Here is a 21,066-nt window from a genome sequence, read left to right as displayed (position 1 = left end):
AAATATAATATGCAAGCTCATATCCGAACAAATATATTTACGATATCGACTCAAAGTAACAGAGTCCATATCAGATATACAAAAAAAATGGGATGACGTTTAGAATTGACAGTCGTAAGGGCCGGCCTAGCACGAAATATTTCAGAATCAGAATGAATCAAGAAGGCGTACTTGCTTGTTGCGCCGTTTGTAACCAGCAGACTCATCGGAGATGTGGTCGGTGTCTTAATATTTATTATTGTAACACAGAACATCAAAGACAGGATTGGAAAAGACACAAAAGTGAATGTGCACCAAAGTTACAAAAGCAGAGCTTACAAAACGACAAAGCTATAAAACCATCTTCTCATAAAGATAAAGAATTAAAGGTAGATGAGAAAAAAAGGATAAATATTAACACTTCAGTGGATAACAATAATAAAGAAGAAACGATACTAGTAGGCAACGAAGTGAGACGATTAAAAAAATCTAAAAAGAAAACCTTTAAAAAAGAGGGTAGTGACATTGCTAGTGATAATATAAATACCTCGCAATCTGTAGAGATTATAACTCATAATAAAGCAAACTTAAAAGACAATAGTGTAATTTCAAGTGTCGTATATAGTAATAAAAACATTGTTAAAGTTAGTGCCATAACTCACGAGGGATCTTCAGAACAGGAAATATTGAGTGAAAAAGCTCAACAATTGGGTACAGTGGATTTTTCTACTGCAAGTACGTCTAATGTTTTGAAGGAGGTAAATAAAACTGATGTAAAAATGCCAGCTATACCTAGTGAGCAGCCTCCTAGGATGAGAGAATACCCTGAAGCTTCTCTCAGAGGTAGCGGTGCACCCTTCAACAACATGATGAACAGTTACTACATGGACCCAAGTGATCCCAACTATGAAATTTGTCAAAGAGTTATCAGGGACATGACTCAGTATGGTGTATGTGTGTTAAATAACTTCTTAGGCAAGGAACGAGGACTCTTAGTATTAAATGAAGTTCTAGAAATGTACAGATCGGGAATATTCACAGTAAGTACAAACATATTATAATTACCAAACCATTATTGATACCTTAAAATACTATAATTAACATAACAATTGAGCTTTCAGTGATATGAATTGAATCAAGTATAGAAATCTTAGAAAAAATATCTATATTTATTAAATAAATACTTCTATTATAAACATAGTATATACAATAAGACCTTATTTTTAAGTTTTTCACAATTAATATGTATAACATTAATAAAAAACATAATTAAAAACAAAAAGCTGTAGAATTACTAGCAGTCAATCGAAAAACTGTAGTAACATTCCACAGTTCATACAGCAATGTTTGTGTGTCAAGATTAAAAGGATATTTAAAATATGTGGTGCAATTACACTAATTTTGAAGACAACTTTTCAGTTATATAATTTAATAAATATTTTGCATTTTTTTTAAATAAATTTATTTAAATAAATATATGATGCTAATAATCTGTTTTGTTTATAATGCAATGTTTGTATAGTCTATTCCGATCACAAGAGGATTAAAGACTAATAAACAAGCTTCCACATTGAATTGATGCAATATAATTGGTCGAGATCTTGAATATTATATGCACTTTAAATGTCACCAAAGTTGTTGTTGGAACTTTGAAAGTAAAATTAAATTGGATATTAGTAAAAATATCCTATTAAGGAATTGCCTAATTTTACTTATTGATCATAAACTTAAATACGGATGGTCCATCCTTGAAGGACTTGAATTGCAAGACATACTTTCAATTTTTGAATTATTTAATTACAAAATAAAGTGTTGCCAAGATATTTGTTGAATAAGTTATGTTGACTTATTTAAATAATGATACAATCAAAGGTAAAGTAACGACAAAAGTATTAAAATAATTTTAAAAATCAATGGGACCTAAAAAAAGGTTTTTAAATTGCTCAAATTAATAATTATAAATTAATGTAAATTAATATTTCTGTAACTGAGGTAACAAAATTGTTTTTAAAAGACATTGTTTATCGGTTTTCTAATTAGAATTATATTAATAACTTAGGAAATAAATATGCAGTTTTCATATTACTTAAAATTAATCATAAATAATTTTATAAAAAACATAAGATGTTTTTTTTTTTTAAACTGAATTAAATTAATATAAAAATGTTTTATATAATTAAGTAATACCTTGCCATGCAGACAATAACATGTCTGGCTATACTCAGGAAGTTACTGTGAAGCAATATTACATGCTTGCAATTTAAACTTATATCACAAATGTTACCTAACATCTACCAAGATGGACTACAAGTTGAAACATATATAATCTATACATATAATAAAATTGGAGTGCCTGTTTGTAATATTATAATAACCGCTTTATACTAAATGCATATGTATACATGGTACATATACCAAAATAACACTTTTTCAAATTTTGTCTGTCTGTTTGTTCAGGCTAATCTCTAGAAAGACTGGATCGATTTTAACGGGACTTTTACTGGCAGATAGCTGATGTATTAAGGAGTAACTAAGGCTACAACAATAACTTTTTTTGTAAAATTCAATCGCGCACGAAGTCACGGGTATAATTAACATAGCATAACAAGAAATACCTCTGCTGCCCACTCATTGCTTATTTTACTGCTAACATTGTTTTGTTTTAGTTTGAACAGTGAGCGAGCCAGTATAATAACAGGCACATGAGACAAATCTTCTTAGATCCTTCAGGTAGTTGCCCATTGGTAATTTAAGGAATGTTTCTTTATGTGATTATCCAGTGGTGGTTATCACTTTTATCAGACGGCCTATGTACAGAACCACCTACCTATGTTTTTTTATTAAAAACGATGTATTTCGAAAAGTTTTCTATTTGATTTCTTCAAGATGATTCATAATATGTTGAGTTGTATGAATATGATTGATATAACATTTGTTTACTAATAAAGGCAGTTGCAACATCTGAATAAATGTACACTGTATATTAATTTCGACTTAGTAACCTTATATTAATACCATTGACAAGTCACTCTTTTTTGAAGAAAAATGAAAGTGTGTCAATATAGTTTGACTAGTTTTCGCCCACGGCGTCGCTTGCGTTTTAGGATTTGGTTGTCAGGTATTATTCACACAATATTTTTTATAAATTATAGCCTATGTGTTATTCTGATGTATAAGCTATATTATTGTAAGGTTTCATTAAAATCCATTCAGTAGTTTTGCATGAAAAAGTAACAACCATACATATAAACTTTCGCCTTTATAATATAAGTATTTTAGGATTATGAATGAGTAATTTAAAACATATTTCAAACACTGCTATTTATTACAATTTCTCATATAACTAATTTAAGTAATGCTATCGCCAAAAAATTACTTGTGTTTAGTTCGTTAACCAAATAAATATTAAGATCACAAGGTTACAATGTTAAAATTAAAATCTTAACACTGTTTATACTTCATATAGAAATTCACTTTATTTTAGTAGGACTTGGTTGTCAATTAATTATGATTTACTATCATGTGGTACCACTAACTGGCAAAGGACCACCTGATGGTATATGTTCACCAAAACGATAAAATAAAAGGTACCTACTAACATATTAACGCCACCGAAGCAAAAAAAAATCCGCGTATCTTATTATATATTATACGAATATTAAACTCAATTGTAATTGTATATTGTACATCTGTTTCCCAGGCAGGTCAACTAGTCTCAAATCCAGGCAGTACAGAAGCTCAGACGATACGGAGCGATCGCATCACGTGGATAGATGGCAAGGAACCCCACTGCTTCCACATAGGACAGCTCATCAATCAAGTATGTATTCCAAGAACCTATCATACAATACCATGAAAAAATCTAACCTATAATATAATACTATAACCATTACATTATTGTGTTATGTTCCTCTGAGCGAATGATCTGTTATTATCGAAGCATCTGTAACTAAAGATATTGCTTAGGAGGTGATTGGTTAAACGATCCTGTGTCTTCTTTCGAAGGCGAGATCAATGTTGACAAAGAGAGAAATCGCTGTTTAAATAAACAACGTTTCTAAGTAAAACCGTAGATGTTTTTTCCAACCAAACCAAAGGGACCAAAGCCAAGAAAAACATTTGGCATCAAATTGACGCGATATTGGTCGAGAGCTTGAATTATCTATGATTTTCATTATGGATTTTGCGAAAAAATGGCGTTTGCAACGTCGATGAAGATGTTATCTGAAATTTGAAAGTAAAATTATAGTGGATGTAGGTAGTTAAACGGAATAGTGTGATATTATAAATAAACATATATTATTCAAGAACTGTTAGAAGTGTACGATATAGAGCTGAGCTATTAACAAATTGAACGGAATTCATAAATCTACGGTTTCTTTATCTTTCTTCGATTGGATTGTAAACTTAGCTAAAAAACGACGATGTTTATTTAATCATATGTAACTAAATAAGCCTTTGTTGTTCGATTCTGTTTTTGTGGTTCTAATTAAACTCTTGCGATAGAACAATTTCTTTTTCATAATAATAATCTTTAGCGTAATTATCCTTTTAATTTGTATTATATTTTTAGTTTTGTTAGAACTACACAGCTTGTAATTTACTTCTGTTTATAAGCCTCCTGCTCGTTTGCCACATATGACATAAAAAAAAAAGCGAGACATTTATACCCAAGTTTTTGCCCTCTTGTCAAACAATATAACGAAATAAATTAGCAGTTAATTTCAAGGGCATTATTTTACATCGATGTAAATTTTTTAAAGATAATTCTTAAAAAAATACATATTATTGTACCATGTTGTGCAAACTTGTTTCAACCCAGTGATGACACACATAGAAAAGTTTTTCTCTTATAATTTCTTAATACCTTATGGTTGTGTTTCTATGGGTTTGAATATAAATGCAAAACACGGTTCGATTATATCATTAAAACGATCGTTCGAGATCCCGTAGTAATTATAAAATAATAATGAATATACGACAACATCTTATCATAAAACACAAATATCATAGCATAGGACGAATAACAGGATCTTCAATATAACTGTTCATTTCGCGAACAACGCCTCATTAACTGGACAAGCCGCGTACGAATTCAATAAACCGTATCCTATGCTTTTGGTCTATTCAAATAATAATCATGGTGTTATGACTCAGTGCTCAGGAACTCGACGGATTAGCAATAAAATTGTTAACGAATTTGACGTTATTATTGTTTATGTGCTACTTAAATTCGCATTATATTTACATACGATAAAATACCAGACTAGTGATTTAATATCTTTAAGAAATTCTATAACTGATAAGAGCTGATAATAATTCGATTTAATGGCGCCACCGATTGCATTGTCTTTCATTCGCTTACAACGTTGTATTCATATACATATATAAATATAGTTACTGCTCGGAAATGGTCGGTGATGGTCTAAGGCTTCTTATTCTACCACCACGGACACACGCGTGTCAGATTTTCACCTGACATCGAATCTAGATGATGTTTTCAGAGTACGAGACGAGTTATAAACACAAAGTATCTGAAAGCCCAGTGGTGCTCTATCCGAATTTGAGCCCGCAATCCTAAATTAAGATCCACATGTCTATTTATTGGAATATCTCATTCATTCAATAAGTGATTGGTCTTACAGTCATTAACATTGGTATTGTGTCGAGTCGTTAATTTACATCGTTAAATAATATTTCTAAATCAGTTTTAGAAAGTCTAAGAATTAGGTTAAAATTATTTGAATGCAAATTTGACCAATCTCAATAGAGTTGACTGTATATATTTTTATTAATTGGTTATAGCCTATATACAAAAACAATAACCTTCCCAATGTAAACAAACGAATAAACATAATATTCGAAAAAAGATGTTTTTATAGCCTAGTAATCTAGATCGACTATATTTAGATTACATATCCGTAAACAATAGCAAGTAGATCTTACAAAATACTTACATGAATTATTGAACATTCAAGTGACATTCAAACGTATGCACGTTACGAAATAATCGTTCTTAAATAACTGTGTCATTGCGTTATATTTTAGCATTAGGTAGATGTTCGTTCATTCAAAACGAATACAAGGGGCCCATTCCCTTTCACGAGAGGCAGACGTGATCAGCATCACACTTTCGTTAGCCGTAGCTAAACATAGGTGATTATAGGGAAATTATTAACATTGCGATAATTGTAAGGGCATGAGTAATGTTGCCTTTTATGCATAGTAAGAATAACATACCAAGGAAAGGGCGTAGTTATGTAAAAAAAATAGGTATATAATATGATAGTATCGTTAAATAAGTTAATGGTGATTCGTATGTTTGTCACCATGTGAATCATTTGTGGCTATTTGTTTTAGTAAAAATAGCTTTAATTTTTTTGTATCTATAATATACACAGTAACAGTACCTAGTATTAACATGTTTATAAATAAAATAACAAATCTTAGGCTGTTATATTATAGGTCATCATGGGTTTTTATTTTTATTATTTACTAAATGCTATTTGGCACAGTAAATTTATTGTTTTAACATAGTTTTATTATAAAAATTTACAATTAAAACCCGCTCTACTTTTTTCGCTGGTCTCTCTCTCCCCTATCTCTCTCTTACCACCTCCCCCCTCGCACTCTCTCTCCTTCCTCGTCCCCCTTTATCCTATCTCAGCTCTCTCTCTCTATCTCTCTCGCTCGCTCTCTCTCTCTATCTCTCTCTCTCGCTCGCTCTCTCTCTCTATCTCTCTCTCTCGCTCGCTCTCTCTCTCTCTCTTTCATTACATTTTAGGAACCGGTGAAGGTTTACACAATCAATAGCTAAATGCACCTAATGTTTCTATGTTGGATAATGTATTTTAGATTATATGAACTTGACGAGAGACTTCGATTATTCCATATTGATATCATATAACGTATCATATAGGTGTCATACGTCCATCAAATGTATGTAAGAGTAACATCTATTAAGTCACTCACGTATAATCCAATCTTTAATATCTAGATTTAAGATCAAAAATCTAATATGTACTAATGTGTGCTAATAAGGACATTTGATAATAATATTGTTTTAATAAACAATTTTACGTGCGTACCGAGTACATAAAATATTTATAGGTGTGTGCGTAGTTTGTGAAGCGGGAAGAAATAACAATGTCCACAACTTGATAGTAACTCGTATAATACGCACACAATGAACACAGAAAGAAAAAGTCAGAAGGTAACAAAGAGTACGGAAGAAGAAAGCAACAGTTCTGATAGAATCGATAACACATATCACTAAAACTAAACACGAAAACAATTTGATATTAAAGGCTAGTAGACGAATCGCATCGAGCGTGAGAGATCGACTAACTAATTAGCTATGCACTCTTTGGCGACTTACGATATTACGCGGCGGCGGGTAGACGCGGAACAAAAGCGTCGCTCGGCCGATTCGCCGCGTACTACGGGTTTCGCCCGAGTACGCTTGTGTATTAATATTTTGTGTTAATATTGCTATGAAAATAAATATATGAAGTGTAATGTCGTTGTGTGTTGTGTATGTATATTATATTATTACATAAATAAATATTAAGTAGAATATTATATTGTATTTGTGTAATTGTATAGCGTAATAAATTAATATCATAAATTAATAAACTAATTATATACACAATAATAATTCACCTACATCTTCTTACAATTGTATGAAATGATTATAGCTGATTAAAACATTGTTAATTTAATAGAATGTTGATTATATTACAGGTCGATAATATAATACTGACGGCGAACAAAATGGTCAACAACGGAAAAATGGGAAACTACATCATTAACGGTAGAACAAAGGTAAGACACGTTAAATTATTTAAAAAAAAAAACAATAAGTTTAAGGTCTAGTTGACACTCAGGTACGTACTATTTTTAACTCGATGTAAACAAAACAACCCTGACTCTACATTCTGATCAATGAACCTGAGTCTAAAGTTCCTGATTTGATTCCTACACGCGACAAGTATTACACCAATATATGTACGTATATATCGCTGTAGAGCAGTGTTATTCTATAAGAACTCACTTCCCTATGTCACAAGTGAAATATTAAAGATACGCTATTTAACTACGTAAATCCTTTTATATATATGATGTCGCTTAATGCTTTCTGACATTTGATTGAAATTTTCTGCGATGAGTTTCGAGTTTTTTCTTACAGAATAGTTCTGTTTTATGTGCTTCGTGGCGCTTAATGTTTATGACGCTTAACTGTCAACGTTGATGGGTATAAAGAAAATAATAATTATTAATAACATTTAATTGATAGTCCATTATAATAAGATACAAGGATTTTCTAAAATCGAATGATGCAATTTAATTTTTTTCATATAAATTGGCTCGTTCTCGAGACTCCTTTTGAACGAGTTTACTATTATCTGCGTCACTAAAAAGTATAGTTAATAAATAGCTCACTATAATAATAACTAGCACCTTACAGAGTAAATTCATAATTCAAAAAAGCCCTTTGCTCCAAGCGGTTGACTAATTATTTTACGGCTTGTTAAGTTTACTTTTATGCTCTGTGACATTTCATTTATTAATAGGATAGTATTTTAATGACATTCCATTGATAAACTATAGAAGATTAATGTTAATTTCTTTTGACTGTTGAAGTCGTCACCTTTGTCTAAATAATTTACTTAAGTTGAGAATTATTTTAATGATATAATATAATTATAATTCTGTCATTATATCATTTTATTTATTGATATATTAGTTTTATCGAAAAAAAAATTTGAATTTTTGTCTTAATCCAAGACTCAAAATAATAAGTTAAGTTAAACTACTCCGATTATTACGGTCAACGGTAGACTTGATATTTATATGGATAGTAGTATTCTAATAATTTTAAGAGTGTATTCATTAGTAGATATTGAGGTTATCATAGTTCGAATGGGATGAAATAATATCTACATTCATAAAATTTTACTACTGTAGACGAGGTGTATGTATGTACATACTACTAAAGAATCTACATTTCGTAGATAATTCTAGTTCTAATAACGAATGAAAACATAAAAAGTATCAAAGAGACAGTAGCAAGCTAGAGATACTGTTTTGGAATAATGACTCAGTAGACTTAGGACAAGTGTTGCCAGAAAGGAAAACATTAAAATCTAGTAGTTTTTGAAATAGGATTAAATATGTTCAGATATTAAACCTATTTTAACAAATAATATTGTAACAGTAAAAAAACAACTATTATCTCAAAAATAATAATTTAATTAATTTATTGTTTACCCTTGACTTTGCGGTTCTTTAATATTTATTCCTCTGTGTAAATGATTGAAACTAATCCTGATTTATGAAGCATTTTCCTATTTGTAAACTGAGTTTAAAGCGACAATGTCGTGAATTGTAAAGATGACCATTACAGGGTTGGAACATACTTTTTTTCAAGATAGGTTAATATTTTTGAGTTGATTAGTATACTAATAAAACTCTTAGTAATCTACCAAGTTCAGTTCCATATAAAATTATTTATACTAATTTACTAATTAAATTGAAAAAAAACTGTACATTACTTTTTATTCGTAAAAATAACTTTGTTCAGTCGTTATGACCGTTGATGGTGTGACAATTAACTTGCAATTAATCAAGGGCTAGGTTGCAAGGGCAGCATACTTTCTTTTTTTATCCTACGATGGAATGCCGTTCATCCATTATGAATGTTTATTTGTAAACACGCGTGTGGAAAAACACTCGTCGGTACATTGATACAATAAAACATAAGGAATTTATAATGACAGTAAAGTAATTTTAAAGAAACACATTATAACTAAAAATAGTACCTGGTGCAGATTACGCTAAAACCCACGCATCAACTAATCATAGTTTGGCGCCGTGCGCTTAGCTAACGGATTCGCACAAGCGTATACCGTTGCCAATCTATTTCTATTTGCGCTGTTATCAGTGGCAAATGTGAATGTGTATCGTTTAGGATCGGACTGATAAGTGTTAGCGGGCGGCGGGCGGTGCGGCGCATGCGCGGCGCTGGTACGGCCGTACGGCGTACGTGATCAACGGCATGGCGCCCGCGGGCGGACGGGCGGAGGGGGAGGTGGGCTGTAAACATTGCCGTATGAACACGCCGTCCGCGCTTCCCCCGTATGTTTACAAACGGTGACGACATGCGCGCTGTAAAGTACCCCTTTATTGTTACACACTGTAGCCCTGCCTAAAGGTCCTTCGTGTATTGCTCGACATTTATTATTGATTTTTACAAGTACACATATAAAAAATCATTTTATTTCTTAGTAAAATATTCTTTATAGTGTTTTTAGAAACTACGCAGGTCTTGAAAAACGTCTTTGAGTCACGTAGGTAATTCTCATTCAAAAACAAATAAATGAGTTAAAAAAATTCTTAATAATTCTGTTAATATTAACTTTGCCAACGTACGACGAATTATCCAAACATTGAGATATTTAAACGGGTTCGCCGATTCTATTATCTGCTTGAACGTAAGCCAATTTACAAACTCTTGTAAACAAAACTAAACTGAAACTTTATAATAATAATTATTAATCCTAGCTTGAATATCTTATATATTTTATTATAAATATTATATAATTTCTTAACATTTGCTGCTACATGCAAAATTTAGTCTACATATAACTTTCAAAAATGTCCCTAATATCTCGTCCGGTATCTTGAGATCTGTGTCATAAACGATAATAGCTGTTGTTACCAAAAAATAAAAACGAATCTACAAAAACAAGCCCTCTAAAGTTCAATTTTTAATCTCTTCCCTAACTTAAAATGTATATCTTATTTTTTTTCTAAAAATACGGTTTTTGAATTTAAAATAAAGAAAATGATATTAAAGGAGAAAAAATGTCTACGTGTGAATTGTGTAATTTGTGACCGTGACATGTTTCCGAAGCAGGTGATACTTATATCTACAAAATGCCCTCGTTATTTGATAACTGCTACAATTCCGAAACGTCAAATCGTATGCATTAATAAATTACTGCGTTACGACGCCGTCGACGTCATGGCGTTAATATGAATATGCTATTTGGATTTCAATGTCTACGTAACGATGTATAAACCGACCCGCACAAACTACGTTTTCATGGTGGTAAGGCTTCGTGAAACCCTGTATGTGTCGGTACCAGTTACCACTCATCACATGTTCTACCACCACACAGCAATATTATGTTGTTTATTGTTGTACCGGTTTGAAGAGCGAGTGAGCCAGATAACTACACGCTGAATGACCATAACATCTTGGTTCTCAATGTTGATAGCGCATTAAAGAAGTAAGGAATGGTTAATGTTTCTTACAGCGCCATTGTCTATGGACGGTGGAGACCACTCACAATCAAGTGGCCCATTTTCCCGTCCGCCTACCTATATCATAAAAAATAGAAAACCGGTTAGAATCTCGATAGTTTTTGTTTTCTTCACAATAATAATACGTGTATCTACGTAATCATTATTAAAAAAAAATGTATAGAAAAGTTACGATAGTATGTCGTGGCACTTAATTTATAGAGTCATCTAGAAGCTATTTTTCTTACAGCGCCAATGTCTATAGTTGATGATTTATGACCTTTACAAGGCGGAACATTTGCCTAACTATTTTATTAAAAAAAAAGTTTAAAATATGAAGCCTTTACGAAACCGTATATGGATAGCACGATGGTACGGGCTATCTTTATGCTTACGTAAGCAAATTGTCGCCAATAAAACATAATGTTCTGTGAGTTATGTTCCATAAATTTGTAGGTCAGTATGTTAGATAAGCCAAGGGTTTTGTTGTGGATTTTTTTGCTATATCTATATGAATATATATATATATATATGAAATAAATGAACTGTTACTAAACCTAATTTTACACATAGTAATATTTTTTATTATACAAAAATATTATAAAAAAATTAATAATTTACAGGCATTTGATAGAAGTTGTTACATTAAAATTATTAGTGTTAATCTTAACATTGCCGGTTGCCAATACACTGTCTGTTATGGAATCTTGAGTGCTCATTCTTTCACTTGGGTATGAATATCGCTGCCTTAATAAGCCTTTCAAATCGATGTAAAAACACTAGATTGACCAGAAACCCTTTGCTTATTCCAAACGAAGGAGTAGAGGTAAACAAACTTAATTTACATATTCGATGCAATTTCTAATATTGTGCACTAAAAACAGTTGGAAAAACTAAAAATGTTGGAATTAGACTCGTATTTTAATCAAAAATATATTATATTCCGCCTTATCTTATTTGCTCAATCTATATACATTCCGTCTTAACCCCATTAGTCTACGCCCAGATTCCATAAGGCTTAAAAGCCAAAACTCATCATTTCTATACGCCTTTTTGTCTTTATAAAACTATGCGTACAATGACCTCAAATTCTATATTCTCTCGACCCCTTGCAAGTTTTTATACGACCCTGTATACTAATACAATATACGTAAATACGCGCACGTGCTACGATATACGGAAATAATAGCATCAGTACAATATCGAATGCATCTTGCTCGCGTTTGACGACCCTGAAATATATTGTTTAAACTAATTTGTAGTTTATTACAATGTAAATAAGAACCACTTTACAATGATAATATTATAGTGCAATGTTATTATGCTGTGGTTTGTTTACATTTCTATTTGAGAGCTACATAGGACATAAAATACGTCATTTTATTTGCAAATAGTATTTAGTCCGACCAAATAATTTTGATCTTTGTCCAAAATAAAAATATACGATCGAGGTTTACTTAATAGGTATAATTAGTTTTGTTTATTTAATCGTGTTGAAAATAAACTTATGTATTACTCCATACTGTTTACACACTGAATCTGTTAATGACAAATTTGATATGATCATAGATACATACAAGTCATACAAGTCATGTAGTTTTATTTTCCACTTAGAGTATGAAAAATAACTATTAACTTATAACTTAGATTTTAAAATAAATAAACATACATATAAACATTAATATTTAAAATGATTTATAAGTAAGTTATGATTATATGAAAATGGAATGAGATAAACATTTATCTTTTGTATCAAAAGATAAAACTCAAAACATTTTATATACCTATAATCAATAAATATAAGTATATAAATATTGACAAATAAATTCGTAAGATGGAAAAACCAGATACGAGTTGATCGTAACGTAAACTTATAAAATGCCTGGTCATAGCTTTAGTTTTTCTTATCTAGAATTTAAAGACGGTTTTATTTTTCTAAATACTTGTCGACACCATAGATAAGTGGTTCCCAAAGTTAACTGGCCTGCGATAAATTTAACAAAACAAACTGTGATCCACCTAACAAACTCTCCCAAATTCTTCTCTCTGTATTTTACGAAGAAAAAGTCAAACATATATCTATGAGAATAAGAAGGATGCTTTTGTTTTATGTAAATTTTTGATCATAATAGTTTTAGCATCAACTGAAATTTTAGTTACTTTTAATCGCAATTAGTTTCATACGTCCATTTTATTTCAGTGTTTATTTTTAATATTAATCTTGTCGCATAGGCATAGTATCTACTCTGAGAAGGGGGAATTTCACAGCTTCATCGAGCGAGCAAACCAAGGAGGCATAAATAAACATTGATATTTTTTTAATGTAGAGCTTGTTTATTCAATTAGTGTTAGTAAGATTTAATATTTGAAGGATAGAAACGTTATTGATAGAGCAAAGCTTTAAACCTTACTATTTTTGTTTAAAAACTTACATAAAACGTATCTCAAGTAAACTGAAACTATTCAAAACCCAACAATTATAGCTCAAATAAACGTGAGAAACTTTACTTATAGTAACGTAAAATATAAAAGTATAGTTTATAGTTTACAAGGAAAATGAGACTTTCATACTCTATTTATAGTACGAGTACGAGAGATGTCAATGAATATAGTTTCATTTGCTCGAGGGAATTCCCTAACGGACATCACAGTCCCACGTTACGAAATATATAAATATATATATAGTGTGTACTTACATTCCTTTAACTAACATTGCTCGCTAAGAGGAAAACTTATTGCGTTTGAATGTGCAAAACAAATCTGTTGTAATTTGAAATATTTTCGAAGTAATCGGTAGTTTCTGTAGATTGAAAACCTAGAATTAAACAAAAAGCACCACTTACACTCATGTAAATTATGAAACTTATGATCTTCTGCCACTGAAATATAATTTATTTTAAAAAAGAATACAGATGTTTCATATATTGTTGTATTGTAATACAGTCATTGATAAGTATTAAGATTACTATTAAATTACTTTCCGAAATGCAAGAGAAAAATTTATATAATAATAATAATTAATATTAACACGTTAAGCAAGAAAGAAAGCCATCAAATAAATTCAGGTACACACAACTCTTCATTCACTACATCGACTGAAAAAAAAATCAAAAGTGAAGGCATTTAGACAAAGTGTAAGTGTACACATAACCACGTGCAAAGCCACTAGTGAGTTTTAGGTACGTTCGTTATCATTGCTTGGAATTTCCACCTTAATCGAATCTGCTCAGTCACATACCTTTAAATTGACATTTAAATCCATCATATTACGAGTTTTCCAAAAATGTGTTACTGGGTTAAAAAACTTTGAATGTTATATAGATATTATTTAATTATATGAAGAGAATCAAATGAAAATATATTAATTGTTAATTAAAACAAAAAAAACTGATTTTCTTTCGCCAGTTCTTCTCTTCTCAGGTTTGATATATTTCATCATGAACCGAGAATATCCACTTATATCGGTGCGTGAAGCTTAAAATAAATAGAGGTTCCATGGTCATGAGGTGGTTCAAGGTTCTATCATAACAGAAGATTCCAGAAGTGTCCATGTGCTTATTTTGACTTTATAATTTATCTCGTATTTGACGGTGAAGGAAACATCGCGAGTAAACCTACATATATCAGATGAAAACCTGCCACATATGTCTTCGTTGCAGAGGCGTGATGGAATAACCTGCATAACTTCTCAATAAGAGCGGAAGCTTTTGCCCAGCAGTGGTGTTTATGACGATGATGGGATAGAAGATAACGTTGTTCTAAAGTATAGGTTATAACTTTAATCTTTTATTCGCAGGCAATGGTGGCCTGCTACCCAGGATCTGGCAGCCATTATGTGAAACATGTAGATAACCCGAATAAAGATGGCCGATGCATAACGGCAATATACTACCTAAACCTTGATTGGGACGTCAAGCGATATGGCGGTTTACTTAGGTAACTATTTAAAATACACGATTACGTTCTGGAACTGTATTTATAGAACACATGTTTCTAATGCAACAAACCGTCTTGGTACCGATTATGGTGTGGGTAACAGGGTTATATTCCCCGGGGTGACCACAGAATTTGATATTTTTTGTAGAAGGAAAATAGGAGATCCTGTGCTATCGATGAGAAAAACGCGTACAAAATCACAAACCTCCTTTATTATGGAATCTATACATGTACATGTTATGTTCTTTCTAAGATTATTTGTTTCTTCCGCGCCTTATTGCTCAAAGACCGGTCTAGTCCCCCCCCCCCTCCCCGATATCTGACCAACATGCACGCAAATCAATACACGAAAAAATCAACCATTTAATTTTGTTCTCATCGCGTTCAAATGTTCTGCGCTCTTTTATACGAGGAAATCATCCATCAGCCTTTATAGCTCCACTGCTGGACATAGGCCTTCATAATCGATGATAATTTCGGCTGGTTGAGTGCCCTCTGGATCCAATGGTTCCAATTCTCTACTTTAGATCTTCAGATCGCCCGTAGCGGGGCGTTATGTTCTGTTTTCTTTGGTCTCTGTTTGAGGTCTTTTTTCCCCATCGGTTACCAGTCCTTCGATAGGATACCACCCGTTGTCACTTCAGTTTGTTAATTCGTCGAACTATATCGGCTATCTTTGCTCGTCAACGGATTTCGCTTTATTAATTCGGTTGCGGAGCGAAATTCCGTGTATTGCTCTTTCTATGGCATTTAAGCAACCTTGATGTCGCGAACGAGGCCAAGGACTTCGTCTCGAATCTCATTTACTTGTATACATGTACATACCATGATTTTTTTCGGTTTCAAATAGTGATCGATATTTTGGATGATTTTATGTTATAAAGCTAAACAATTTATATATTTTAACGTACTAGTATTATTAATTCGATTATAAAAATGGAAGCTATAACCTCAATAGAGTTCTAAAGGCAAATTAGAGGATTTCTGTGATACAAATATGCTTAAAAGACATGTTAATTTGGTAATCATTTTATGATTATAAAGAGGTTAGTTTTTTTGGATTCAAACAAAAACGAATCCAATTGATATAGAACTTTTACATCATTATAGGTAACAGCTTTAGAAAGGAATCAGACTATTAAGTACTTTTATAAGTTGTATAATTTTTGAGATAGATCTTGTAAAGGATATAGCTATCCTAATATTTTAATTTTGCACAAATATGTTATCTGATATAACACCACACAAAAAGAATCAGATCTGTTTAAATTTTATTTTATTGTTATTACAGGGTGTTCCCGGAAGGTACGAATCAAGTGGCAGACATTGCGCCGATCTTCGACAGAATGCTTTTCTTCTGGTCAGATAGAAGAAACCCACACGAGGTACAACCTGCGTACGCAACTAGGTGAGAATTAATAAATATCATTTATTTTTTAAGACCAATCATTTATTTTTTGTTTCATGCAAGGGTTCAGGAAAACGCTGACAAAGTCAAAGTAAACACAGATATATATCTTTTTATTTTCATTTTTCACGGACAACCTCATTGTTCTAGTGGCAAGCTTATAAGGTCTTAAGATCAGTCCCTTAGTTAGGTCCATAAATAGTTAAGAACGGTCGCTGTGATCAAATGTCGGCTAGGAGGACTTAAGAATGAATAGTCCTTGCCTCATCACTAACTTGTTAAAAAATTAACAAGTTCCTCATCGGTCTATATGACAGTGTCAAAAAAAACTTCAGCAATTAAAAATACCTAATATTTTTAACATGATATTTCTTTCTAATAATAATAAATTTGTTAACTAATCGTTTGCCCAGAAGGTTCACTTCAGTCTTGTTCACTTTTAAGTTGCCTAGTTTTTTTTAATATCCTAGTTCCAGTTCAGTTTATACAGCATTTTATTGTGGTACTAATTCACCCTTTAAGCGACGGAAATGTAACTAAATGCGCACTTTTGTAATTTACTATATATTTGTAATATATATTGTAGTATGTAACACTCAATTTTTCTTTGAATGTTTGCAAATGCATTTCAGTGTTACCATTATGAGAAATTTTAAAGTAGACATCTATTACATTAATTTCAGATATGCAATTACATTGTGGTATTTCGATGCTCAAGAACGAGAAGAAGCAGTTAGAAAATACAGTAAGTTACTATTATTTTTACATTCAATTTTAACGTGATTTTTTTTTTTCGTTACCCAAATTTTAAAAACAAATGTTTTATTTTAACTAACCCAATTTGACAATGCATTATTGTACTATTTCGTTAGAGTCGATATTTAATTTTTACAATAATCATAATGACTATCCCAGAACGCGGGCAACCGTCGTCGAGCAAGTGATGTTGGGTGCGCGGTGGCCGGCGCGTCGCGTGCTCGTAGCGAACTGCCACTAGTTACAGGTCATACACATAGAGTGCTCACACACGACCCGCGCCGTGGCCGAGTCGATCGAACGATGGGTAGCGCAACTCGTAGTCTATGGTTGCTGAGATGACAATGTGATAAAGTGATGAGCTTAGAAGCCGGTGTAAAAAGTTATCGTATTTTTAATATTAACGAATAAATTAAAATGTTAATTGTAAAAGAAAATACAAAAACTTTTAAACATAAAACCAGATAAATTTTAGTAAAATCCATCCAGTATATGATGACGTCATCAAAGAATTTGTTGAAATCTCTCAATGTAAAATAATAAGGATTTTTTTTTAATTATTTAAACACAAGTCTTGAACAATATAAATGTGTATTTATAAATGATTTATCTTGGTTTTGTGCTTTTTTTAATATTAGAAATGTCGAAAAAGTTTATGAAACCATAAACCGGCCTACAATTTAAATATATCAAATGTAAAAAATCGATTCTTGTTGAAATTAATTGTTTTCATTTCAACCGTTGTAATATATTTTCTAGCAGTAGCTTAAAATAATTTAAGTTGATTCTTAAGTATTATGAGTCATTCATTGCAATTCTTAGTTGAGCCGATACACTGATGTCTGTTATATTTTTAATCGACTATTTATATATACATTTATACATACATTTGTTCATTGTTCCATTCGTTCAAATCGTTCTTCTGATTGTAATAAACTTGTATATCGACACATGGAAATCTTTCATAGTATCCACCAATGGACAATACGTGGAATAGTAGAGGAATAAAAAAAAAAAACCAGGCAAATGTCAAACATACTAGTATTATAAACATCTCCTGCACCCAGTTAACACAATCACTGTCATTAAGTCAATAATTTAAAACATTCATAGCATTATAGATTTCGTTTATAATTTGTTTGTAATGTAAATGATGAAATTTTTCTTTTTTTGTTATTTCATGAAATTAAAAATTAACTTATTCAAATTTGTACGTCCTCTTCCATTTTAAAATAATTTGTGGTCTCTTCAAAGGTGTCAGTTGTTGCCTCTAGAATTGACTCTTGACTTTCCTGTGCTTTCCTCTTTTCGGAGCAAACAATGTCTTCCTCGTAAGCTTCTAGCCGTCTCTTACCCAAGACTACATTTCTACCCTGGTGTTGGATACGCTTTGCTAGATCGTCTAAGTGTCTTGCTAATGTTGCTACATGAGCATCTCTTGCTGCTGTGTACAAGGAACGACCGATATATACATCGCGTACCTCTCAAATTTCAATAGTCCCACACTTTTCCTCCAGCTCAGCTTTGCAGGGTAAATGAGTCTATATCCCTCTAGGATGTTAGACATCAGCTCTGCCCGTGTCATCTTATCAGTGGCTAGGCACTTTCATCCCATATAGAAAGTAAGACTTAATTGTCATCATAAGTGAATATGCCTCTGTCAGCTGCGAGATCAGCTCAATGAGAAAGTTAAAGCCCCAACACTAGATTGCCTCGGGTTTCTGTGTGTGAAGCAGTATAAGAACGTCAGATAATTAATATTGGGCATCTGATGTGCCCTGACTAAATCTCTTTGCAACATAGGAGGACACCACTTTATAGCTGATCTACTCCAATTAGCGCTATAGTAACGTAAAAGGGCATAAAACAAGACATCAGTCAACCTCTTTAATTTGTAATTTGGAACCTCACGATCCGTCGGTCGACTATCGAGTCGAAATTCTTGCGAGAACACGATTCTGTAAGTGAGAATCAGCAATTCTATAATTATCACTTCTCTGAGCCATCAATACCCTCGGGACCTTGTATTTTCTAGCTTCGTTTGCGGAGATAGCTGGCGGGTATTTTTGATTGAGCAATATCATCGTGCTAGCGAGAGGATTTGGATCTTTGGTACACTTAAAACTCCTTTCTGTCAGCTTTGTATGGTACATTTTCTTTTCTTTCATCATATGGGACATCTTTAATATAATTTTAGATGCCCCAATGAATATTGTCTTTATACCCTCTGCCTTTTCCGTGTTTTCCATGTTATTAATTTTCAAAGAAAGGATCTGTTCATACTCATGTGAGGTTTATAACTTAAGACTGAATAAAATTTCAATTCAATATAGTTAGAGATTTTCTGTTATATAGCTATATTTATTGTTGTATTAATTTTTACTGTATATAACAACTTATGTAGTGAAATTTGATTTGTATCAGTAAGGCTCAAAGCCAGTATTCCTCTAGTGAATAATTATTTTGAATATTATTAACTAGTAACGACTTAATCAGATAAATGTATCGGTTTGTCAAAATTAAAGTTATAAGTGTGTTCGATTTAATTTATATCTGAAGTTGTATAAATCACGATTTTGTTATATTTGTCATAAACTTTTAATGATTAGAAAATAAAAAGAATTATGTAAAATTTGTTAGCTGTGTAACTGCCAACAGACTTATATATTTTTTATTTTGTTCCAATCTGTCGTTATAAAGAAAAACTAAAAACTTGTGTCTTTATTGTAATTATAGCGAAAAAAATTACTTGTCTACCAATTCTTATTTTGTAAATAATTATAAAATGGATTTTATTTAGATTGTTTGTGCGAATAATAAAAAAAATGTATAAAGTGTTTGGAACCAATATGAGAAAGAAAACTTTGTCTTTCTATATAATCTCGATTATTGACAGGTCTTTAAAAGTATAGCCTCCTCTTTCTCACGTGTGTGGTTAAAAAAGGATAGCAGACAAGTCATTTTAAATGTTGTCACGAGCATTGAGTGTAGCCAGGTAGGATAAGTTAACTAATTATCAAATATTAATTATTCTCATCAAAGTTAATGAAAATGTTTAACGCCAAGCTATCTCTCTTCTCACTCTCTCGGCTATTTCGAGAATAAAGTCCCGGCTACACTTACGGACACCATGTGCAGCAGAACAGTACTTTTGTAAATTTCATTATAATTAAGTGTGTTGTTTACAAACAGTGTGTAAAAAATATAGTATTGAATTTTATACAAATATATTACATAGGTACATTTGTTAAGATTATATTCCTACTTTAAATTGTAATTTTTAAGTAATATTGCTTTGTCATGAAAGCGTTTTTATTATTTTGTGATTTTATAGCTTGTTATAAATATTGTAAGATTCAGTGTTGTCCAAAAAAACTGTTTTATTTATTAGCTTTTGAAACGAATTAAAGTTATTTCAAGTCATAAATTAAGTTGTGGACACATCTGGTATTAAATTTTTCTTTTTATACATGCTTTTTTTTTAATCTATAATCCACCCAAGACAAAAAATAAATGTGTGAAAACCTACTTAATCGAAAATCTAATCATACAAGTATGAATAAATGAATATTTAAAAATACTCTCAAGGTCACTTGAACATTTTATAAGACTAAAATAAATGTGAAACTACCGTATCGCAATGTCGATTATATCGGAACTGTCATACAATAAACTCAGTA

The 21,066-nt window shown here is 31.6% G+C and overlaps 1 protein-coding gene across 1 annotated transcript; it reads left to right on the top strand.

The window, feature by feature from the left end:
- The first annotated feature begins 107 nt into the window (after positions 1–107).
- Hph (HIF prolyl hydroxylase) lies at positions 108–20,855 on the top strand. Its single transcript, XM_026641037.2, has 7 exons — positions 108–1,019; positions 3,680–3,799; positions 7,723–7,803; positions 15,083–15,222; positions 16,514–16,630; positions 17,314–17,375; positions 17,546–20,855. The coding sequence occupies exons 1-7, from the start codon at positions 153–155 to the stop codon at positions 17,572–17,574; spliced, it is 1,416 nt and encodes a 471-aa protein (XP_026496822.1). The 5' UTR covers positions 108–152; the 3' UTR covers positions 17,575–20,855.
- Positions 20,856–21,066: the final 211 nt, after the last annotated feature.

Source organism: Vanessa tameamea, chromosome 19 (assembly GCF_037043105.1).
Source record: "Vanessa tameamea isolate UH-Manoa-2023 chromosome 19, ilVanTame1 primary haplotype, whole genome shotgun sequence".
NCBI classification, from domain to species: Eukaryota; Metazoa; Arthropoda; class Insecta; order Lepidoptera; family Nymphalidae; genus Vanessa; species Vanessa tameamea.
This window is presented reverse-complemented; position numbering and strand designations above follow the sequence as displayed.